The 25,259-nt window shown below is 35.0% G+C and overlaps 2 protein-coding genes across 12 annotated transcripts in view; one reads left to right on the top strand and one right to left on the bottom strand.

Moving 5' to 3' along the window:
• LOC106171370 (uncharacterized) overlaps window positions 1-25,259 on the bottom strand; it is a 237,833-nt gene that overhangs the window by 16,162 nt on the left and 196,412 nt on the right. The window contains exon 1 of one of the 2 annotated variants that reach the window (XM_087002421.1): window positions 3,061-3,081. The exons of the other annotated variant lie outside the window; for it this stretch is intronic. Within the exon in view, the coding sequence (XP_086858547.1) occupies window positions 3,061-3,063 (3 nt within the window). The 5' untranslated portion in view covers window positions 3,064-3,081. Of the gene's footprint in view, window positions 1-3,060; window positions 3,082-25,259 lie in introns of those variants that run through there. 2 annotated transcript variants of the gene reach the window in all.
• LOC106171386 (uncharacterized) overlaps window positions 188-25,259 on the top strand; it is a 37,458-nt gene continuing 12,386 nt past the window's right edge. For 2 of the 10 annotated variants that reach the window (XM_013551709.2, XM_013551708.2), the window contains exons 1-6: window positions 18,569-21,723; window positions 22,899-22,952; window positions 23,280-23,427; window positions 23,898-24,094; window positions 24,455-24,602; window positions 25,024-25,155. In XM_013551709.2, coding sequence (XP_013407163.2) covers window positions 19,963-21,723; window positions 22,899-22,952; window positions 23,280-23,427; window positions 23,898-24,094; window positions 24,455-24,602; window positions 25,024-25,155 — 2,440 coding nt within the window. In that variant the 5' untranslated portion in view covers window positions 18,569-19,962. Of the gene's footprint in view, window positions 346-1,264; window positions 1,426-3,102; window positions 3,199-3,824; window positions 3,906-5,425; window positions 5,806-7,040; window positions 7,955-8,474; window positions 8,506-9,617; window positions 9,698-12,496; window positions 12,623-12,913; window positions 12,998-13,530; window positions 14,997-15,358; window positions 15,554-18,568; window positions 21,724-22,898; window positions 22,953-23,279; window positions 23,428-23,897; window positions 24,095-24,454; window positions 24,603-25,023; window positions 25,156-25,259 lie in introns of those variants that run through there. The other 8 variants (XM_087002413.1, XM_087002414.1, XM_087002417.1 and 5 more) reach the window with 8 other exon arrangements.

The following is a 25,259-nucleotide window of genomic DNA, read 5'->3' as shown; positions in this document are numbered from 1 at the left end:
AAAAGTTTATCTTTCATGCATATCAAATTAATATTTCCACCAAAACATCTAATTTTACAAATCTTTAAAACCTGAAAAAATCAAATATTATTAGATATGGAATAAAAAAGTCTACAACAGAGTTTCAAAATTCAAAATACAAAGTGGAATTTTGTTTCTCCTTCAAAAGTACACGCGTGTTCTGAAAAGTGTGAAAATTGTGGTAGTTGAGCTCAAGTTGAATTGCAAACGCAATGAAATTGAACATGGTTTGCTTAGAGACCAACACAGCAGGGAGTAAGCGAAGTGTCGTTTAGTTTAGCACCTGTGTGAAGTGTTGCTGGCGGGTACGGTAATGAAGAACAAGTGAGTTCTACAACTTCTGGCTATCCCAGGCTTGTTGTACAAACTTATAAATGTGCATCTAATCACTGACCTGAGAAGCTAACTGTAAAAAATAAATTATCGCGGTTTGTATATACTGTAGAGCACAAAAAGAGAGGGAAAAAGAAAGGTTTATGTGGGTGGGTGCTTTTTAAATTCTTTTTCAGTCGTTTTGCCTACATACACATGTATTACTGCGCAAATGTATGCAAATATTCCCTACTTTTAGTACTTAAGTTTATAGAGACATTCTGTTAATAATTGATACAATATCATATTTTTTGTTAAATATGTTAGCAGTATGATTTATAAATTTATGCATTCTTGTTCTTGTTCAGTAAATGTTACATGTAGTCTATTGCCTTGCACTTGTTTGTGTCTATAGGATGGATTGAAACTGTAGTGTATTTACACTGAACACTGAAAAAGTGTGACTCAGCAGCAGAATGCTCCAACATTATAATTAATGCTCCACCTACTCCTTTGAACTCTTGTAAATACAGTTAATGTCTATATTTGCTCATACTGATAAGCAGATTTGACACATGACCACTCACGTTAGCAGAGATTTAAAATTATCAAGGCCCATTTTGTGATAATTTGAGAGTTGATAGTAATTATATATTGTTAGGTATTTTATATGTATTTTTTTCTTTGTTAATAAAAATTTGAAAAAAATCACTCTTCTACTTGAGTTTTCCATGTTTTTATAATGAAGGACTGACTTTTGATGTTACACAATAGATCAAAAGACTTAATGTAGATTAATTTATGAATTACACCCTTTAAGAAATAGTAGATGTAGATGGCTGGATGTAATAATGTATTGATGGTATTTTACTATAGTGAGACAAAATAGGTGAAATAGACTTAGATGCATACACATATAATATTGTTTCAGGACAAGAAGTCTAAAAAGTGATGTTAAATCTGGATTGAAGTAAGGGCAGTATTTGACAAAGGAGACTTCACTTATAATCTGAATCCATAAGGAAGAGGCTGAGGCTGCAGGGCATTGAGAGATCCCCAGGAATTCCATAGATGGAGATTACAGGGTCTAAGGTACTAGTAACCCTCTGACTGAATAGTTACACACACACAGACATACACGCACACACGCACGCATGAACACATGCACACGCACGTGCCCATGTGTTCATGCACGTACATGCACACACATACATACTTGTACCATATATGGTAGTAACAGTAGCAAATCTCTTTATAACATGTATGCTGCATTATATCCCACATCTCTCCCAAAGGAATCAATATACCTGTGGTTGTAGATCCCCTCCCCCAAACACATTTACCTGCATGCCCTCTGTTTATCCTGTACAACGTACACTGCAAAAGTTTTATAGAAATAGACTTCTGTGTGAAATTTACACTAACCTGTAAGACATACATTACTAATGAATATCAGATCTGACTTATAAAATGATTTTGTTTAACTTATGTTATTTCAACTTTTTATTGGTAATTCCTATTTCTAATTTCCATCTGAAATGCTCTGACAGATGCATGTAACTTATCATTTGGAATATAAGCAATTACATGGACCTAATCATTTATCATATCATAGGCCCTGCCATGTTAACCTATTCAAATAAGATATCATGACTATAAAAGCTATTTTTTACTAGTGAAACTAATTTGAGCCTAGTAAAATTTAGCAGGACAAATATATATACTAATTTCTCACGAATTAGACAGATATAATATGATTCTTTGGGATCTTACCCCCAGGGAGACTCTCGCTGAATGCAATCAGATTGACAGATAAATATGCTTCTTGTTTCCAATGTAATTGTATAATCACCAGCTTTTTTGTGTTCTAGTCAATATGTCTATATCAAAATTAAGACCCCCCCCCCTCCCCCAAATATGCATAAATCCCCTGCTCTACATTATATCTCTAAACTGTGTGTATACACAGCTGTGGCTAAAGTCCATACCAGAAAACCACAAGTAGAGATCAATGTATTTTAATAACCTCCTCATAGATCAGGAGCTGGTTTTGTACTTAACTGGGGACCACGCCAGGATTTAATAGGAGAATCTGTCAATCATATTGAGTGAAAAGAGCATGTCAGATATAATTAATACAGCGTGAATGTATTTGAGATGGAGATTTGAAAAACTTTGATAGGCAGATGTTATATTCATTATGCCCATTTAATGTTAATTGTTGGATAGCATTTTCCTGAAATTGAAATCTTAGCTGACATGAGCATTTTTAAAATTCAATTAGTTCATTTCATTCATTTTGCCTGAAGTGACTGAAAGCTAAGGTCACATTAGAAAAATGTACCTTCACCTCTGTCTGAAAAAAAGTTTAGAATACTTCAAGTAAAGAAAATTTACAGAAAGTATTGCTTAATTTTTTATTTGTCTGAAAGTTTAATTACATTGGCTGGCATTTAAGTATTTGGTAAATTTAGCAGTTATTTATGACCAAAAGAAGCATGGTTAATTATTGCAAAAGATGTCCATATCAGATTTTTTATCAACAAATTTTCATTGGTTTTTTTTTTTTAATGTCTGATATCAGTGTTTGGATATTGTCCACTTCAATTGATACTGTATCATCTATTCACATGATTAATTATAATATATGTCTCAATACATAGTCCTTATCAGAGGGTCCAATGTCTACCTGTTAATTTTAGTTTCTGGTACCTTTATTGTACCTACCATACACCTATATCTTTAACTTGTTATGTGGGGATCTGCCAGTACAGGTAAAACAACTGAGAGGGAAGTGCACACCTGAACATCCAGAAGTTGATGAGTTATTCAGTTTGTTCATGGACAGCTGCCCTATATTAACAAGTAAGCTTTGCTATTTTTGTGGTGTAAAGGTATATATATTGCAACGCTTTCCATTTGCACATAGGTGTGTATAAGTGTGTGCATGTATTGATTCTCTGAAAAAAAAAACTTGATTAAAAAAATCTGCAAAATTTAGTTCTCAAGTGCAAAAAGTAGTGGCATATCTGTACAGCTAACTGACCAACATGTTGTACTAAACAAGGAAAATTTGGCAGTAGACATTCTTAGACTGTCTATGTGTGATCAGAACATGCACTGCACTAACACTCTTGTATGTCTCATGCTTTATATTACAATAAGAAATGTTGTTTTGTTTGAGAGCGCTTAGATCAATGGCACAACAGCACACATGCTTACCAAGACCCAGGCATTTACATCTACCCGGTCAAGCAATCAGTAATATATTGGCTGTTTGATCAGAGGTATTGTTATTAGAAAGGCTCACTTAGTGTTTGCTTTGTATTACCCTTGCCGCATGCTCAGGCCTCACACCATAAGTGTGGGGTAAACGGAACTGTGCTAGCTGTGTACGGCTGCTTAATTAATACTCCTCCTCCTTCAAGGCAGCAGTGGAGAAAGATTGTACAGGTACTCACTACTGGCACCTGCTCTTGTCTTCATAACTGCTGGTTGGTTTATCAGGTACTGTAGGGTGGAGACTTTGTTTACCTGTCAGTGAACAGTTTTAATAGGCATGGCTTAAAAAGGTATCTGTTATGGATAACTGGACCAGTTAGTATCTAAGATAAGTACAGGTGGTTTGTTTTGTAGAATTTGAAGTATTTGCTACCTTAAATGTTTACCTGACTTAATAATTAGGAACAAAATAGTCAAAGAATTATAGTGTAGGTGTCAGTAAAAGGTACCTATTTCAGGCTTAATAAGGTGTCTTTTAGTCAACCATTTATTGTGTTGGGGTCTGTGGAAAGTGGCCTATTTGTATGTACACAGAACTAAGGTGTGAAATACTATCTGACCTGTTAAGTTTCTTCAAACAAAAAACACTGATATGTATGATCACTTGTTGTATGGATATTAAGGTACCCGGACTAGGACTGTATGTTGGACAGACTGGGGTGTATGGATAGAATATAAGTTAAAGGATATAGCAAGTACATGTTGATTGATTGATTGAGAGAGAGAGAGAGAGAGAGAGAGAGAGAGAGAGAGAGCATGGAGGGGGTGGGGGGGGGGGGGGGAGAAGTGTAACAGTACCAGTAAATCGAAAGCTAAGAATCAATATTCAGTTGGGTGTTTTTTTCAGTTAGTATGTTATATGTACTTTATATCTTACATAGTGATTGTACCTGCAGTGCCACCATTTAGTTTTATCTAAAAAAGGAGGTATAAATACAGTGAAAATATACATGTTATCTATAAGGGGGTAGCAAGTGATATCATCAGCAGCTACTTGACTTGACTGAATGGCCAGCAAAAAGAACCCACAATGAGAAAAGCCGTATTTTTGTAATGATTTCTGTTTCTTTAGGAGAGTCGGTACAAATATACTATTCAGGTATATACTGGCAGTAGTTTAAACGTTATAATATTTGCTTTCTTTCAAAAGACTGTTTGCATTTATTGAAAAGAAAACAGTGGAGGATCTTTACCATTGAAAATATATTTTGTTTTTTTCATAGGCACTTGTATTTTTGTTTTATCTTGGAAAATGATTGTTATATTGGATGAAGCAAGATGATGGTTGACTCTTTGATGTCCTGTTGTTTTCAGTGTTCTTTTAATTTGTTGGTTAACTTTTAATTCTGTTCCCTTTAAGTAAATCAAATTTAGAATTATAATAAGTTATCATAGAAGGGTGGAGTAGATGACTGGTAAGATTTTTCCCAGCTTATACTAATTGTGTTGACCTGCTTCTAATATTGTTTACTTCTATTAGGCAAGATTAAAACAAATTATAAAAACATTATAGCTGCTGTTGATAGCTGAGCTAGTGGAAGTTTATATTGTGCAGGGCATGGAGAACCATTAAAATATTGATAGCAAGGAGAAAGTTTATATTTAGAGCAGCTTAGAAGTGCTTTTTACAAGGTTGAACTAGATCCTAGGCTCCATCTCAGGCTTGTGCATTATAGAAGGTTATGATGGATGTGCCAGAGTGTAGCTAGTATGCAGAGCCAAAGCTCTTGTACATGAGGTAAGTTTGCATATATAACATGTACGTATAAGCAGTTATCAGAGCTACGTATAATGCAATCTTGCAGAAGCACTGCCCAGCAGTTGCTGGGATAAGCTGTCCATAGATTTCATGCCTCTTTTAATCACTTGGTGCAGCAAAAAGTCTGACTGTATATGGAAATGACCAAGCAGGCATCATTGCTCTTTCTGAAACATAAAGGAAAAGCAAGCTCTGGAGAGCTAGATTGTCTGTTCTTCCTGGGAGATTCCATTTACTGCATGTTCATTCTGCAGCAGTGGTTATTTATGTCTATGTTTCCAGGTGGGCCCCCAAATACATGATAACTTGAGAGCTTTGCTGGCTTTGCTACATGTACCGGTATATGGGGGCTGCAATATGATTCAGAATCTAGATCATTGCCTTGAACTTTGAGGCATCTTGCTTGAACAGTGTATACACACATCCAGCAGGTAAAAGAACATGTCAAAATCTTTTTTTAATTGTTGATTTTGTTTGAAGAGTACAGGGTTTATGTTGAAAGAGGGAGCTTTTTATGTTTTTTTGCAGGTATGACTTGAACACTTGCTGGGTATGGCTGTAATAATCACAGTGAAATTTTGATTCATGCCTCTTAGAACCAAAAATTGGCATATTTCTGAAGAATCATATAGTTTTAGGCTTCGTTCACATGGAATGTCTATTTTTTAAAAATCTATTTTCTATTCGCGCTATCTTATGATCACGGTCTGTGCCCTGAATATCCCGCCGCGTAATTACTGGCAGCGCGAGCCAGTTACTTATAGTAACGTTATAGTTACTATAAGACATTGCATGTGAACGAAGCCTTAGTGTGTGTGCACATGTGTGCATATGTGTGCGTATGTGCATGTGCACATTCATGCACATTTGTGTTATCTGAAATGCATGATATTTGTAAACTTGCTGCTAAAAAGAGTCCATTTACCTGCAGATGATTTAATATTGGCATAAGGCAAGATGGATTTTAGATTACTTACTCTGTAGATGATTACCAAGAAAAATTACATATAGTAACCTGAATAAGCTAGGGTTGTGGTTAAATTACTGCTGGAGGAAGGGAGCAAATACTGTATTAATATAATTGAAATATAATTTAGATACAATTAAGAACCTTGACTAACTGAATGATTAAAAAAAAGTTCAAAAGGTGATAGGTTTATTGACAATTTGATCTGTCATCATAAGTAAAATGCATTTAGGTAATATTTTTAAGTTAGGATGTAAAAAAACAAACAAACAAAAACAAAAAAACAAAACAAAACAAAAAAAAAAAAAACAATCAATATAGAAAACCACTACAGAATTCTGACCCCCTTATTTCAAAGTCCTATAAATTTTGCTTGTTTACACTTTAGTAACCAGTTGTTTTACAGTGGGCTTATAGTTTGTGATATGGGCAGGTTTTCAACTTGCATGAAGGTATGCTGAACATTTTACTTTGGCATGAACCAGATCAGCCCTCAAAATATGTGTCAGAAAAGACATGCAAATTAAGAGATAAAATGATTTAATGTAGATCTGACAAGAAAATATATATGTGCAATCCTTCTCAGGCAGTTATTATTATTATTATTTTTTATTATTATTATTTATAAGAATTATTTGCATTCCCAAAAAGAAAGATTACATTTGATATAATTGATTTTATTATAAAAAGGAGACATGTCAAGTTGACTTTTCAGATTGACATGGAAAAAATTCAATCATGTATTATGTTTTAAATATTAGAAGTGATTTAACATCAGATCTTATACAAACATTGGATATTTCTGTCACATAATATTTATTAAAAAGAGTGCACTGTTAGAGCAATGGGAGGACCTGTAAGTCATAAGATAGCTGACCTCAATATGTTAAGCAACACTTTAACTGCACAGAACATAGATCATTTTGGTAAATGGCTTTGTAAATGCAATCAGGGTGATTTGTTGCAAGACAACACAAAGCAAATTGTTTTTATGAGACTCTATGGGATGTGTTGAAATAAATAATTTTGCATTGCTCTATATAAATCTTGAATCTAATGTTCATATGAGGTATACTCATAAACAAAAGTATTTTTAAAGCCTAAGGCATTGTACTCAGTCTTATGAAACAGGTATGGTATGAATTTGGGGATCATAGATATTGGAAAATGTTTTTAAAAGTTGCTTTTAGACTGAGGTTTGGTGTGAGTTTATGTATTTTTCTTGCAGATGTTTGAGCATTTGTATTTCACAAGGCAAAAACAAACAAACAAACAAACAAACAAACAAACAAACAAACAAACAGAATGTTTTGCAAAGCAGTTTTTCTTGTTTGCAAGATATTGTTTGCAAATAATATACAGGTTAAATAAGGCACAATACTAACACTGGGTTTGATACAGTATTGGTAGAAATATTACTTAGTATTTGTGAGGGTGGAAGAATGTGAGCCTGATATACATATGTTGTTGTGCAGGAAAGACATATAGGAGAATATGAAGATAGTTGCTGGGTTGCATGGGTTTTGGGCTGATAACAGATGGGATGTTACATTGACAATGACCACAAGTTAAGATATTTTTCTCATTTTTTGGCCAGGTGCAACATGAAAAAAGTATGTACTCATTGGCAACTTAATGTTCAGTGGCCTTGGATTTTATTGCCATTTTAAGTTATTTATTGGCAGTGAAATTAAGAAAGATGATAATAAGTACAAATAAATTAAGGTTCATAGATGCTTTGAATGGAATTAATATTATGGGAACTTAGGTTGTGGTTTTAATCTATTTTTAAATGGCCACTCTAGGAATGTTTTGAAAGGTATTGAAAATTGGGATTTAAAAGTGGTCAGCTAAATAACTAGTGTTTTAAAAACAAGATTTTGATCAGAAGGATTTGATGGTTGGTTTGAGTAAGAGTTAAAAGTACAAATCTTTTTTTACAATTCTGTTAAAAAGTATGCACTAAAGGTTTTTAAAGAATATGCTGTGCCAAATTAACCATAAAACAGCAAAAAATCCTTGCCTTTTTATTTTCCTCAAAAATCCGTAGCTGTTATAAATAATGATATGGTTAACCTGTATGTAACTGATCTTCAGTACAATAAATTATCATTTCTTTATCTTCTTTTTCAGAAACGTGAAAGGACACCTTCATTTAAATGTGGTAAGTGTTACATCCTTTGCCATTTCTTTAGTTACAAGGTTTTGTTTTTAAATAGTTATTATTTTTATTATTATTATTTTATTATAATTATTTTTATGTCATTTCCTTAGATGATTTGATAAGATGTGATGCGCTCAGTACAATCCAAAAGATAAACTGAAACATATCTAGATCCAAGATATATAATATATTTAAATGACAGGTACAGATTGGTTTTGCACTATGAATGCCCTTCTTAGATCTTCCAAGCCTTTTTAATCACCTAATAAAGATGTTTTATTTGAAAAAGAGGCAGTATGACAAGAATTTCTCTCTGAAAAAAAAATGCACGTATGGTTTTCAGATAGTATTTTGATTGGAACCTGTGAGAATAGTACCAAGTTTCGGAGATGGGGTGGGGGGCACTCAGTTGTTTTAATTATATACTTGAACCAATCCAGATTGAAACCAGTTCAGAACTGTGGCTTTGACTTCATCTTACATGATCTTAGCTGATCAAAGGCAGTGTCAGTTATGTGCTGTTGACACACTAGCTTGATTACAATAAACACTACCTTCATGTAGATAATTTTAACTGCTTTAGGTGTACGTTTGTATTTGAGACTTTCCCAGCCCTTGCTTAAATGTTCACTTTTGGCTCTGATATGACCTCTTTTCTGAAAAAAAAAAACTATAAACCAATTAATGCCAAGAGGCCAAGAGAGAAACTTTTGATGGAACATATGTATGCATGTTGTTGGGAGCAGCTTCAAATGTAGCTAACAAATTAACTGTTGCTGCAGTGATAAAGGGGATAAACATAATAGAAATGTAAATGGGTTTACCACATTTTCTAAAATTTTACCAAAAAGAAATATGTCATAGGGTAGAGTTTTGTTTTCTCAGTGGAATATTGATATTGATATCTTATCAAAAGACTGCCATTAGTTTAAGTTAAACATTCCAGTGAGTATTGATACGTATACATGTATATATATATCTTTCACAGATTTCTGCTGGTACCAGTAGGTTATTGAGTTTTGCTAACTTTGAACATACACAAAGACTTTGAGTTCAGTTTTGTTATTTCTCATTGAAGCATATGAAAAGAAAATGCCATTTTTAAATTGCAGATGTTCATGATCAAGAATCGTTGAAGTCAAGACGCACAGAGCCTGAGGACAATATGGAGGAGGAAGACGACTCCTTGAAGGTAACTATATCATTGTGGTAATTTCCAATTAAAGTAAATGGGAGATTTGTCTTCATGTACATTAAAATTAAACTAGAAAGAACATACACAAATTAGAAGACAAATAATAAAAAATTTATAGCACATGGCTAATGGACTACAAACTCATATTAAAGAAATTGTGTAAATTGACCCAGGCCCGTAGCCAGGGGGGGGGGGATTCGGGGGGGGGGGGGGGGGGGGTTCGAAAGAACCGCCCCTTTTGCTGGGAAAAGGTCCACTCTGGGTAAAATTTGATGTAAGTACATGAAGTTTTTATGGGAAAAGGTCCTTTTTTTCAAAAAAAAGAACCCCACTTTTGAAATTTCTGGCTACGGGCCTGTGACCATTAAAGAGGTAAGGTATAATTACATGTCTCCAACAACTACCGGTAGGTACAGTATGTTTTCTCGTGTAGCCCATACTAAGCCCTTTTTTCTTGAAATACCTTTATTACCCTGATGGCTACATTGGTCAAGGTGATGCCAGCAAGACTTTATAATCACTACAGACAGCCTGGAGCTAGGAGAGGCTAGTGCAGATTTCTATTTCAGTCTTATATTACCTGCCATGGTCTTGAGTACTCACCCTCTGATAAAAAGGTCATGGGTTCAAATGTTTGCTAGTTGGGTTATCCCAGAGTACTCAGTGCCACTCTCTTTATAGTTACTAATGGGGTAGTTTCATTCAAAATTACTGCTATATTGGATTGTAGATAGGATCTAATCAACAGTGCTTTAATCAAGTGTGGCTAGACTGATATCTCTATGATTGCAGCAGGTGAGATTTCCTTGCACAATCTGAAAATGCAAGTGTTCTCTGCAATTAGTAATGCGTTATTTCATATGTTTGTATTATGATTAATGTAAATAATGTTTTCACTCAGTGATGTCTGTTCAGACTGTGACAATGAAACTTAATATATATCATCAGTGAATTTGATTAGTCAATATTAAATATTGGAATCTTTCACTAATTGCTCTTATAAATGTCATTTTATTGGAAAGTTACAACATGGCCTTCAGTATGTTTATCTTTAATGAAATAAATAAAATTGCTTTACAATTAATGTAACAAATATAAAAAAACAATGACAATTTGATACTGAATTGTGGTATCATTTCTTCTTCTTCTTTTTTTTTTGGCTAACAAATGTCAAATTATATCATTCTTGTTCTTTAAGGGGAATTTTGTATAAACACACAGAAAGCTAAACTGAGTCACTTTCAGATATTTTCATGCATACATAAAACCAAAGGTACCCGTATCATAATGCTCTGGTCACCATGACAAAGACAGTGAATAATGAAAGTCAATGTGTCTCATTTGTTAAAGGCATGGAAGTTGCATTTTTGTATCAAGGAATGTTGATACATTTTGATCAGGATTTCATGAATTATTTGTCCAAACAATTCTCCACTATGCCTTTATTTAATGTAGCATGCATTCATCTCAAGGTTAAATATTTCATTATTTGAACATCAAGGCCAAAGGTAAATGATAAATATGAATAGGTATGATGATTAATTATAGCCCAACTGACTCCCAAGTACCCTACAGAGGTATGTACTGACCAGTACATTAATCTTTGAATGGACAGTTCATGATTTCACAGGTGTCTCATGATCCATCTTCAAGACACAGAAGGTCTGCTTGCTCATTTTGTGAAAAAATGGTACCATTTTGAATAGTCTCAGACTGTTGAAAGAATGTCAGGATTGGCTGTGGTAGACTGCTGTTAGATTACATGGTGCAGTTTTCATTTCACATTGCACACTTTGTCTTAAAATTTTCCAATACTTGACAAGTATTTTGGTGGCTTGATCTTGATATTGGATACATCTTTAACAGATGAGCATATCTTATATATAGATTCATGAAGATAATACATTAGATAAATTGATACAGTTTAACACTGCTTGCAGTTTTTTAAAAGACCACTGAGAAGAGAACTGTCTCACATCTGACAGTTTTCAAGTTCAAGTAGAGCCAGTCATATCTATTTTGCCTTTACTTGTTGTTTTTTTTTAACGATTTTCCGAGACAACAGCTTTTCTCATGTCCTACACATCTAAACATAAGAAAACTGACCTTTATTGAGATTCCAAAGTTCACGTGTCGTGCTCATTAATAAGACCATATTTGGAATTTTCTGACATTTCTATAGGCATTGAGCTACTAAAGATCTTAATCATGCAATGTATGAATTAAGGACTTGTACACAAAAATGTTGCATGCTAGAGTAAAAAGCATGTAGCATTTGCAAGAGGTTACAGGAAGACTGCAACTGGAGTTAACTTTATAGATATGAATTATGCTAAATAAGACAAAAATACAGCAGATGTTGCACATGAGCGAGATATAATAATTATTCATTTCATTTTAACTTTTGCTTTTAATATTTAATATATTCAAAGATCTATGCTCAGGAATGTAAAATGCAGTTTTGATTGGTATAACATAAGTTCATTAATTGAATCCAGTCAATTGTAAGAATGTCTTCCACTAATTGTATTTGCTGCAGCCTGCCTAGAAGTCATTTGAACAAGTATGTTTGTTTGTTTGTTTGTTTTTGCAATTCTAACATAATTGTTTCTCTTCACTTTGTTGGCTTAAGCATTCACAGTAATCACTGCATTCCTGCAGTCCTTAACCAATAATGTATTTTTAAATGGTAAACTGATCAGTGTAAATAAAAATTTGACATGATAAAATTCATCATATTTAGCATCATGTTACCTTGGGAAATTACATTTAAGTTGGTATTTATTTGTTTTGAAGAAGGATGGCATCTCTGGTATGGAGGCTGAAGAAGAGGAAGAAGAACATCATGAACAAACTGAACAACAGACAAATGAGCAACCCACTGAAACATCAGATGTAAACCCACTCAAACTCATTGACAAGGTAAAATGTAAAAAGGAAAAAATACCATTTTCTAGATTTACCTCAAATAAGATGATATGGGTTTAATTTAGAATTTCTCAAAAAATGATATTTATGCCCAGATTCTTTGAGTGTTGGCAGCCGGCTGGCTGCAAGTTTATCATTATTGTATTTCTCAGAATGCAAAATGCTATCTACTGCAGAGTAATAGAAATGGTAATATATGTATATTTTTTTAAAAACAGTATTAATTAAAGCGATAAAGTTACTGATGATAGATTCAACATGCTGTTTATTAAATGTTTTTGTCAGGAAGCAGACAAGTCCAGTGAAGATGGGCAGGAAGAACAAATTGAAGCTAAGATGGAGAAAAAGGAAGATTTTGAACAGCAATTGGTAAGGATTGCTACAAAAATGAAGAGAAGATATGTACCAAAAACATAAATAATATGAAATATTTAAAGAAAATGAATAAAATTATTATTTTTTATGACAGCTATTTGACCAATGGATGATCTATGATAGATAATTGAAATGCCAAGGAAAGGTTTGAAAAATCATTGCAAATGGGATGCAGGGCATAATATTGATAAAATAATTATCTGAGGTTAAGATTAATTTTACAAATGATACAAACTGATGTACCACATACAGTAAACACATCTAGACAATTTGGCAGAAAGTCAACATTAAATTTGGTTTTTGCCAAATCATTTTTGTATACCTATAGAGATTCTTACGACACTCAGAAAAGGGAAATTCAATCATAGCAAGGTGTTGCTGGTTCCAGATGGCCATAACTTAGGAGCTTGACAATCTTTTTTTTTTCGTCATCTCTCCACAAATGCATTTTTACAGGCCAAACTGTCACCTGACAGATGTTACAGTTAATTATTTGGTCATAATTCCTCCAAAGACTACCACGGAAAAGAGGTGATTGGACATCTACAGAGCAGACGTCATTTTATGTTTTGAACAGCAGTCTTGTGGCAGCGTGCTTTGTCTTAAGAAAAAGTAGGCTTGAGCAGGATTCCTGAAGCTAATGACAATATAAAGATAACCTGTAGTCAAGATAAGTGCAGATTAGATGTACTCCAGTGAGGATATTGTAGTTGAAAACTATGATTTTCTTGAATTATCCACAGTGGACATGGAGTTTGCTATTGAATGCTGAGTCATCATGTCTTACAATAAGGAAAGTTTTCCAAACCATCAAGGGAGGTATAATTACAGGGATCCCCCAAGACAGACCACAGTGCAGTGTGGCGGCTATCAGGTCCTCATACGTCCTTTTAGGCAGCGGAAAGCTGATGTGACCACTGTGACTGTGTCAGTGAAGTCACTGTGTCATGTTTTTGATCATGAGTCACAGGAACGGCACCATGACCAGCACCATGACCAGCACCACCCAGAAGAGCAAGAACAATGGCCCTCTACTTCCCATTCACAGGACAGCCATAGGGAAGAAAATGTTGGGGAGAGAACTGGGGATCATGAACTGAGCATCAGATTTGAAGAAAGACTTTTTCCACCACAAGGTAGGCACACATTACCAAGATCTCCTTCTCCAGGGAGGAAGGCTTATATTCAGCATGAGAACTTTGGTGTAAAGAAGACAGTTTCATTCAGTAAAGATAACTTGGAGACACATCATGTCTTTGATGGTGAGAAGCCCCTCATGGAAACACTACGGCCTCTATTGGAGAAAGCCAGCATCTTCTGCACCCTTCCTAGAGATAAGTACAAACCAATCAAATTAAAAAAGCCTTCAGGGTCAAGAAATTTAGATAAAGAATGGTTAGCTGGTGGCATTAGAGCCAAGGAAAAAGATCATTCTCTTTGTGAGGACTCCAGCAATAAAACAGCTGAAAATTGTCGCAGCCATTTCCCAAAAGAGAGTGTTATACAAGAAATGCCAGAGCGTGATGTTCCTGACTTTTATGGAAGCAATTCAACTAAAGACAAAAGAAGTTTCACCTGGCATGATAATAATACTGGCAAGTTACTTGATGATGCAATGGCACCAACAAACTTGATGAAAAAAACATCCCTTTTTCAATGTGCAGGACCTCAAAAGACACCTGCAGTAAATGTTGTGCAGAAAAAAACAGAGAAAGAAGATCAAATGGCATCCATGCCCATTAAGGTCCATCAGGTGGAAAGTGGAAGCGAGAACCAGGCAACAAAAAGGGCAGGAAGTCAGAGTTTTTCACTCCCAAATTCAGGTTACACAGGGAAAATGGTGAGGGATCACCCATCCCATTTCAGTTTCCACTGCCCTCGTAAGAACAGTGTCCAGCAGAGTCGGGTGTTTCTGCAGCCCATGGGAAGCAGTAGCACTGACAGACCCAGTAGCCCTGAGAGACCAAGAAGTTTAAGAAGACATCAAGACAAGGTTTGGCTTAACATCATGTTTAGCATTGGTGTCAGTATATCAAGTCTCCTGTTAAATTTAGGCAAAATAGTTTGACAGCATAGTGTCTTTTAGTAACCATTGCATTGGAATAACCCATTCTGTCCATTCATGACACATAAGCCATCAGTATGAGGCAATTGACTAGAAGATTGGATAGTGGGCATGAAAACAAATATTTCATAGTTGCTAGTCAAATTAAACTGTTGGGAATTTTACAGGTTGTTTTATATTAAATAATATTATCTTTAGAATTGATCTTTGGACCTGGTGTTGGGTACTATATATTACCTTGATTTTTTTCCTTGTCTTTCATTGATATGTAGTTGTTGTTTTACCTGTAGTTAGGGATGTCCTTTCGCAAACGCTACAACAGAGTAGTGCAAGAATACAAAGGCACCAGGCTTATAACAGTGAGGGATGACAATGAAGATGACATTGAATTTCTTTATGAACAAGATGAGATTGCTGGGGTCCCAGAAGGATACTGCAGTGGGCAATTTGATAGCTTGGATTTTGATGAGATTTTACATTTTCAGGTACAATTGCATAACTTCATGTTAAAATTTCATGACATAAGACCCTGAAACACCAAAGTCTGTACAGATGCACAGTGATTGTCTACAGGAAAAGGTATTCTGGTCTGTCAGGTTTTATTACCATTGAAATGAAATGAAATGATTTGTAGATAAGTTTGATAAAATCAGTTTAATAATATAAGTAAAAGAGAAATCACAATTCATAAATACAGTAATTGAATGATTTGGATAATTGATAATTGTTAAGGTTAATTCTGTGTCTAGGATCCTGATAAAGGGTGGTATTTCATGTGTTTGGATTGCATGATCTGTATCACTTTTATCCAATTTTAAGCTGTAGGCGTGCTGTCACAGTGTTGTAGCATATTGCAGGCTGGTATCATATGGTTAGGGAGTGGGATTTTTTATGTAATTCATGGGAATGAAGATCAATGATGGAAGGAATTTCATTTTATGACATAACTTTTTATGACATTTTTAATGAAAATGGTGTAAAATTTCTTGTCACAATAGCATATGATCATGGAGGGTTGGGAATTCTTTCTACTCTCAAAATAAGGTTGGTTGTTGTATAAAAGTAGATCAACACCAGAAAAATGTGAGGATCAGTTATGTCAAAAATCTCTAAAAATCTATGCAAATTAAAAGATTTGATATTTTTCACAAGCCACTGCAATCACAGCATTTATTCAGAATACACAAAATGAGCATTGGATTAGTATTTTTATGGGATTACTGTATATCTAATCTTAAATCTTGGTTATGGCCAGTTATCATTTCAATATGCACAGTAAAGTAAGAAACCAGCTAAGAAAAGTGTCAACAGAATTAATAAAATAGGGTTTCAAGAAAAAGACGAATTTTTTTGCAATTTAATGTCAGTGCCTATCAATAACTAACAGCTATAAAAATAATTATCATAATAAAAATGCTATCATAATCATAATAAAAATTCAATTTAAAACTTAGATTTTTATGTGTAAGAGAACAAGATATCTGGTTTAATAAGAAAGGTGACAAACTCTGAATAAAGTAAAAATTGCTTTATTGATGACAATGTCGCCCCTCTCCCCTCCCCATTCTCTTATCCTTTGGAAAGAAGGATTCCTTTTAAGACAATCCTAAGCAACAGATGTATGACATACCATAAGGATAATATTTATTGGTTCAAGCACAGCCTGGTTTATAGACTTCTGTGAAGGAAACGGAAGTGTTTTGTGTAAATGTTAATGTGTCTTATAAAGTATGCAATTCTGTGTGCCCTTGTGGCAGAAGAAGCCTTTGTGATTTTGTAATTTCTTCTGATTATCACACATTCCATGTTGAAAGGTAGCATTCTGTAAGTATTGGTTTGTGAGCTGATTGTGGTCATCCACTTATGCTTTGTACAGAACAGTAGGAGTAAAGAAAGCTTGGTATTGGCGTATGTCTTCAAGAGATTTGGAATTGTACAGGTGTAATTTGGTTTGGAATGAAATTTGATTAGTCTTTCCCTCTGAACTAAATGTCAGTTTAGAAGTAAAGCAATTTTTCTTGTGATTTATTGGTCAAATCCAAGCTGATCCATTATTATCATTTTCTTTTTACTAAAAACGTGTTCAATTTTTCATTTGAACATCTTTTCTTAAACTTGAGCTTATGTCCATTTTAGAAGACTGTTTGTATATCCAGGCACACTTTTTTCAACTGACTTAGAAAAAGAGGAAATTTGATATATTGTAGTGGTCTTAGGCATTCACAAGAAAAGCAAACAATGTACTTATTCAAAAGGACACTGTAAATAATATGAGTATAGCTGGACAAACACCTCAGTTTTGAGATGGTCATTTCCATGGGGTGTCAGATGATATCCCTGTGGTCTGTGCCTGATCACATGACGTATTTGAACCAATCAGTAAGCAATCCATGATCCCAGGGAGGGTGGTAAAAAGATATTATGACTGTCAACAAGAGGAGTATGTTTTGAAGTATTGAATGAATTGAAAGGCATAGAGTTGGATCATTTGATAAAGTATAGAAATATATAGTGGCTACCACTTTTGGCAGTGCATTGGTGTTTGGTGTCACTATCAGCACAAGGTATTTAAACACATAGGTGCAGCACTGAGTCCCAGCATAGAGTGATTAGCCTCCAAGGAGAGGTAGCCAAATTGCAAGCACTGGATTGATAACTGCATATAACCTTTTCCAGGTTAAATTAGCCTGTAGGGGTTTAGAAAAAATGGAAGGGCGAGAAAGGCCAAGTAATTAAGTTTTGCTTTATTAGTCTTAATATATGAACAGAATTTTCCAATATATAAAACAGTGCAGGAAGCAAGACAATGAAGCTGGCATGGCAGTGACTGGTGACAGTCTTCTATGGTGACAGATTAGGAGGATTAGCTTTAGCAAACTATTGATTTTTTCAGAACAGTAAAAAAATGGGAAATAAGAGAGGATATTTAAATGATGAAAATGAATTGCCATACATGCTAGTGTACTTGACAGAGTAGAGAAGACCGAAGGATTCATTTTCAGTTAGAAAACTGGAAGAGAACATGAGCAAACCTCTAAACAGGTGTAATTGACTGAGTGTAGAGGACCTGACCATTCTGGCTGCACTCCACGCTGCATGTTGTCTTTGTGGTTGTCAGAAAAGGATTTGGCCATCTTAACGTCCAGCATTGCATGACTGGTGAAGAGGCTATTGACAGGGCCAGCTCGGAGCCTTTCACTGGCAGGACACCAGTGTACTGGGAGGGATTAGCTTTAATTGGATTTAGGACATGCTGTCCCTGTGTGGTGAAATTTGGCAAGGCAGAGGAAGAATCGCTGAGCATGTTATATGAAGAGTTTGGATGTATGAAGAGTTGAAGATAGTATGACAGTATATTAAATCTACACATACACTGATGAGGAGGTACTCAACACTGGTCTTGAGTAATCTTGAATTATAAAGACAGCAGATCCTTTACACAAAATAGGCAATATAGCAGAGCTTTTTATGGAAATTGAATGAGGAGCTATGGTATATTATCCATCATACATGAAATGCAAAGTCTAGAACTTTGCCAGAATCAGACCCATGTTCACTGCAGTTTGGAGGGCACTTATAAACACAAGACAGCTGATGCAGAATACTGTTTAATATAGCAGAAAGCTTTGTGAAGCAGAAATATTGGAGAATGAGTTAAATTGTTCTACTTGTAATGACATAGTAAGAGAGAAATATCATGCACTTTATGAGACATGACTTATTTTCTAACTCATTGTATGTAGAATTATTGGCAAAAATCTCTCTCTTGTTCTAAATCACTGAAAGTGCAGGTTAACAAGAGAATACAGCATTCTTAGCTGACATAGCTTGCACATGTGCTGTAATACAACATGGCCAACAACTTGGAGCATTCATTGGATACATATTTCAGTGCATATGGCAGAGCTTACAGCAGAAGGAATTTAATCCCAGCATTTTTGAAGCACCAAACAATATATACACCTGAATTAATGAGCAGTGAGTCTATTTTATCACAACAGGTGTCATAAAGGTGACATGTAGGTGACACAAGGTTGTCATACTCATAACAGTCTTCTGATCACCAGCCAAAGATAATATAACTGCTGGTACTTAATTCTTAGAATTTTCTACGTACCAGGACAGTGATTACCTGAACCATCGAGCAGAAAGTCTACAGAAAGTGACTGTCGGTGATAAAATTGACAGCTACCGGGGTAGTTATGTTGACATTTTGGAATGGTCAGCAGAAGAGGTGACATTACATATTGAACATAGAAATATCAGAACTTCAACTTGGATTTGGTCTTCAAATGTCACAGAATGTTGCACTATAAATAGAGAGAGACCTGAAGCTAACATATGGAGATCTTCAGTTGCTGTTTTCTGTTTTAATACACACCCAATACTTAGACTAGTAAAGGAGGAATCAGCCTGTGCTAAATTCATATAAAAATCAATGTTGGTTTTTTTTCTACAGAATATGATCAGGAAATTCACACATATTTTCATGAGGAAATTGCTACTAAGTTCGACTCAATCAGTTTTTTTAGTCTCTAAGGTATAATTGAAATATCTGATTTCTTATTTAAATCAATAACTAAGAGGGCAGTGCCTTACAGGACTGAAATAACACTTGTTAGTAGTTTGTAATTAGCAATGACAATTACTTTCTGATTGACTGACATAACTTCCTTATATTAACAGGTGATGGTAACACTGTTTCATTTGAAGCCGTAAAGGATATTGCTCACTGCAGTTGCCAACATGCAATATTGATCTATAATTATTCTCTGCTCTAGGGGAATTATTCTTCTTTGTCATAAATAACTGATAATCTTCTGTGTTTTGTATTCTTAGTACATGTCATTACAATATACGTGCATTCACTTACAATACCGTGACAGCAAAAGTGATGGAGGCAGACAACAGCTATGTAAATAATCTGAAGAGAAAGTCATATCAGATGTATGGAGTAAGGATGCCAGGGAGATCTCAGAGTTTTAATGAATATGGAGGACAGAGAAGTGGCATTCAGAGAAGTGGTCATCGCAGTGGACACCTGACCACCCTAGGAGACCTACCAAGGCACCTGAGGCAGTCAGGGCCTTATGGGTCTTATCCCTGGGTTAGGAATGACCTTACTAATGTACATGTGGGCAAGGTGTCTGCTGCACATGAAGGGGACCACAGTGACAAGAAGACGGACAATGAAATTAGGTTGGATAATGTTTTTAGCAAAAGCAGATCTTTAGATGAAGCAAATCTAAGTCATTTGAGAAAACTACACAATTATCAAAATGGCAACACTGAACCAAACTGTAGAAGTAAATTTGCTTCAGACGTGCAGTCTTCTGGGCACAGGAATTCTTCAATTGAATGGAAGAGGAGTGGCAGCACCGAAATACCTCAAATATCCCAATCAAAGGAAGTCACACAAGAGAAACACATCACACCCATGGTGTACAGCAGTAAAGTAAACAGCTCGGCCATGTTTGCACAGACAGTGTTGCATGAAAATCATGAGCAGCAAGCAGAAGGAAGGGTGACTTCTGTTGAATGGCACAAGAATGGAGGGTCCTTCCTCAATGAACCCCGGCTTGACAGGGAGGCAAACAAATGTGACTGTATCAATTCTAGTTCATCGCCTCTTCAAGGATCAGGTGATGTGAATGGTGGTCACCTCTCAGTATTGTCCACTCCAAACAAAACAGGTGTCCGTCACTTGACAGATAATATCAAAACACAAATAAGTAAGACTATTGGCTCAGATGCCAAAACAACATATATTTATAAAAAGAGTGATTATTATCAGGCACAGAACGGATCTTCATCAAATGACAAGTATTATACAGCTGAGTTGCCTGTATCTCCTACTAGCATGGAAGGTGGAAAAAACTGGAATAAAATGCCCACTTTTCTTGGCGAATCTCAGGATTTTAATGGGAATACAAGAATCGGCAGACTTGAAAGTTATGACTTTGCATCCACAGGGCATTTTGATAATAAAAACTGTGAACAACTAGAGAAAATGCATATAAATGAGCCTTTTTACAAGGTGGAAGATCAGAGAAGTATTTATGATAATTCCAGATTACAACATATAACACCAGCTGGTGGAGATAAATTATTGGCCTGGGGACAGCCCGATGACACACTATCATACAGATCTGAGTGGTTTCATAAAACACCAAAAATATCTCGCATGCAAGGCACAGTTGGCCGTAGGCTTGAATTTGATGAGAGATTGCGTCAAAGCAAAAACAGAGAGGGGGATTTTCGACTGTCCTCCAAAGGTGACATGATTGATACAGGGTATGACAGACGGTGTCATAGTACTGCTAGCAACAACTCTGATTCTGATCAGTTTAGCTCCTTTAATATTGAAAAATGCACATTTAACAAAGGGAGATCGGAAAGCTGTTTTTACAGTACAGACAACACTAGATTTTACAATGGAAAGACCACACTTGATGATCATTATACAAGGCAGCTGCGAAATAAAGCTGGAATGCTTTTCACGGGGAACTACACAAAGTCTTCAGGGGAAATTTTGCTACAGAAACCCGAGAGGATGGTTTCAGCTTACCACACTTATCCCATGCAGAAAAATAATACCTCTAAGTCCTTGTTGAACAATAATGATAACAAGTTAAAGCATGCTGTTGGTGTAAAAGTAAGTTATATGTAGTTTGTTGAAATTTTTGGAATAGACTCTATGTTTGCTTTTACAATGACCTTAACAAAAAAGTATTATATCATTTATCATCTTTGAATGTTGACATATAATTAGCAGTCAAGCAGGAGATTTTTTTCTGGCTTTTGATTCAGAAATCATACTTTTTCTTTTTGACTAACTGCTTAAACTATAAATAGGTAGGTTTAAACTTGAATGTTTAGTAAATTTTAGTGAAGTGTCAAGATTATAAGGTAAATTGACATAGTTAAATTGACCATGTTGGGAACACACATGAGTAAACCCTAATGCTTCAACATTCCTCCAATCCTCCCGAGCATTTCATTTCTCAGATAAACTATCACAGAATAAAACAAAATGCATCTTTGATTGATTCATTTAATACCCTTCAGAGGTAGTATATCACAACCCCAACTTCTAACTTCAGCTTATGTTTAATTGTCCGTGAATAACTACATGTTCTGCCTAGATGACCCAGAGAGAATGTAAGATTTATGAACAGTGGAAGACTAGCCATTACATTTTTCTGATATGTCTTACCTGTACTTGATACATTTCATTGGTCAGGAGCTAAAGGAACTTAATTAAACATATTTTTGGTATTTTCATATTGCTCTCAAATGTGCCTTTATTACAATTTTATTGCATTTACTGATGTTTTAGTGATAGTAATCACTTACCTTAGAACAAAAAATAGTAGGGAAACAGCTAAGTTTTGCTCTTGTCACAACAGCAGTAGCATCAGTAAATGCAATTCCTTGGATCCAAGAACAATCTTTTTGATGAATTTTTATTGCAATTAGGTTATTAATGTGTTTCAAAAACTTTGGTCTTTTGGAATTCTGTGTTTGTTATACACAATAATTTAAAGGTTAGACATGCTTTAATATCACAGATATGATGTAATTCATTTGTTCATAAAGTTTGGTTCTTTATTAGTTGATGTAATGAGTGATTAATTCCTATCCACATTATAGTAAACAGAGCACTGTTTAAAATAACCTCAGATTATTAAAGATAAAGTTACACATTTTAAAACATTAGATACCTAGTAGGAGTTTATTCTCTTCCACATTGTAATGTGCTACGGGTGTACCCCAGTATACCAAGTCTGGTGTTTCTGTTAATGATGCTTTATCTTTCTCCAATTTCAGTCATCAGAAGATAACAGAATTGACAATGCTGGTCTGGATTTCTCTGTGATTGAGGTAAGATACACATCTCAGGGATATTCAGGAATTACATGCTATTAGAAATTTGTACTGTCTGTTTATGTTTGATACTGATTTACATTTTCTACATATGTTATTCAGCATGTTATTCAACATGTTGATTTTAAAAAATACTTTTGTGATTGAGGATGTTTACAGGATGATTTGTAATATTATACAGAGAGAATGAAAAAAAAGCACTGTTTATAGTTACTGAATTTCAGGTTTTTATTTACTTAATACCATATTACGTTTTTTTGAGTAACTAATGGTGCCGGCTGTGCTTAAACCATGGAGTTAGATAATTTTACTTATTTTCCACAGAGTACCCCCACCCTCGACCTGCATGCCAGTAAGGAGAAAAGTGTGTTACGTCACAAGGGCACCATGGGTAAGAGACGCAAGCCAACCAGAAGCAGCATACGCAGCAGCCTAGCAAGTGACACAGATTCAATGTTTGAAGACTCAACAGGTAAGCTATATGATTTAAGAGTTTTATTAAAAAGATATTTGCAATTCAGTCCCAAACTGTAAATATTATTCATTATTTTACCTATGTCCCACTACTAAATATATATATGTTATCTTACATTCAGAAGGTTGCTTTATGATTTCTGAATCTTAATGAAAGATTAAAACATTAATATTTTGTAGTTTGTTAAAGTGACTTCACAAAGACCTTTTTTCTTTTGAGAGGAACATTACTTTCATTGTGTTAGTTGAACTGATATGGATGTGTTGGTGATTGATAACACTTTACTCTGATATACATGAGAGGGTCTCAACCCAATATTGTGTTAGTTGAGTAGAACATCTAGATGCATTGACTACGGTTTGAATAAATATTTGTTAATTTAACTTTCATCATATAGTTACCACTTTAACTTTACTTCTTTGGCTGATTTTGTTTTATTATTTTTTTTTTCACCTTAAACATTACAGAGCCTAGGAAATCAAGAGCCTCTTCTGAAGAAGAAGAAGTTTTTAATGGAGAAGTGTCATGGTCGCCTTCTGGTGAACAGAGTCGTCATCAGAGTATAGAAGAGGAGGGCAGTAAGCCCCCTCCATTTCAAAGACCTGCATTGCCTGGAATGAAGCTCCCCATGGTCTTACCTAGTCTTCTTGAAGGCAAACCTAAGGTGATTTTTCTTTCAGGTCTTTCATTTTCTTTTATAGAAGATTTCGACAGCTTTGCCAGCTAACTCCTTCTGTTCTTGAATAATGCAAAGTATTGAATCAGATGTTGATGTTTTCCTGATTATGTGTTGCAGATAATTTTACTGATCACATATAAACAATCTCCCTGAGGTGTTTTACAATAATTCCAGTTTTACAACATGAAATCAAATTATATTCCACCTCTCTCTTTTATTTTACTTCCTTTCATATTCATTTTTAATTGATTTCGATTCAGTGATGTGTTTTTTTAAATATTTTCTTTATTGTCTTTTTCCCCCCAAAAAAAATTGACAGTTCAAAAATGTCTGATTATTTTTTAGCTTCGTAAGACAAATGTCTCCAAGCCAGATGGCGCAACAACCCCAGAGGCTGATGGGACTGTTGAGTCCCCGCCTGCCTGGTTGAGAGAAGCCAAGGTGAAAAGGACCAAGACATCACCACTACCTGCTAGGGAGGAGGTGCAAGCAGGTACACTGACTATTTCTCATATGTTAGACATCAGATGTTATACTTTGCTGGTATTAATCAGGGTATTAGTTCCAGGTTTTTGTTAGCATTAGTTGGAGGACATCAAATGAAGGGGAAGGTTGCTGGAAAGAAAGTTTTTTTAAAATATATGATGCAAATGAAGGAGAATTTTCCAACCACTTTTGCCTCCTTCCTCTCGCTTACAAACAGCTTGGACATGCCAGAGGTTTGAGGGGTCGGGTGCATTTTCAGGATATGGAATTTTTTATGTGGGTTAAGCATTATTGAATTATCCAGCAATCAGTAAGATTTTTCTTTTTGTCATATAGGATTTATGCAAAAACAGCCTGAATTTAAATATTTTGGTCCTTTTTTGTTATTTAAATTGTGTGGATTTGCTAAAAGGTCACATTTTTTTCAGCTTTATCCAGAAGGACTGCAGGTGATGAAAGAGAGAAGAGGGATGAAAGTCCTGAAAAGCCATCTTGGATGAAAGATGCCTTGGGAAAGCAAAAGAGAGCAGAAGAAAAAATGCAAGCCAAAGAAGCCAAAGGTAACATGCTCATCCATCTTGGTCAGAGTAATAATGTCAAGTAAAGGTGGGGACAAATTTGAAAGCTTACGTTGTATAATCTGAAAATAAGATGGTTTTCAGAC

Source organism: Lingula anatina, chromosome 1, assembly GCF_051362555.1.
Source record: "Lingula anatina isolate TDL-2025a chromosome 1, LinAna3.0, whole genome shotgun sequence".
NCBI lineage: Eukaryota > Metazoa > Brachiopoda > Lingulata > Lingulida > Lingulidae > Lingula > Lingula anatina.
Note: the sequence above shows the minus strand (reverse complement) of the source record. Positions and strands in the feature narration are given on the sequence as shown.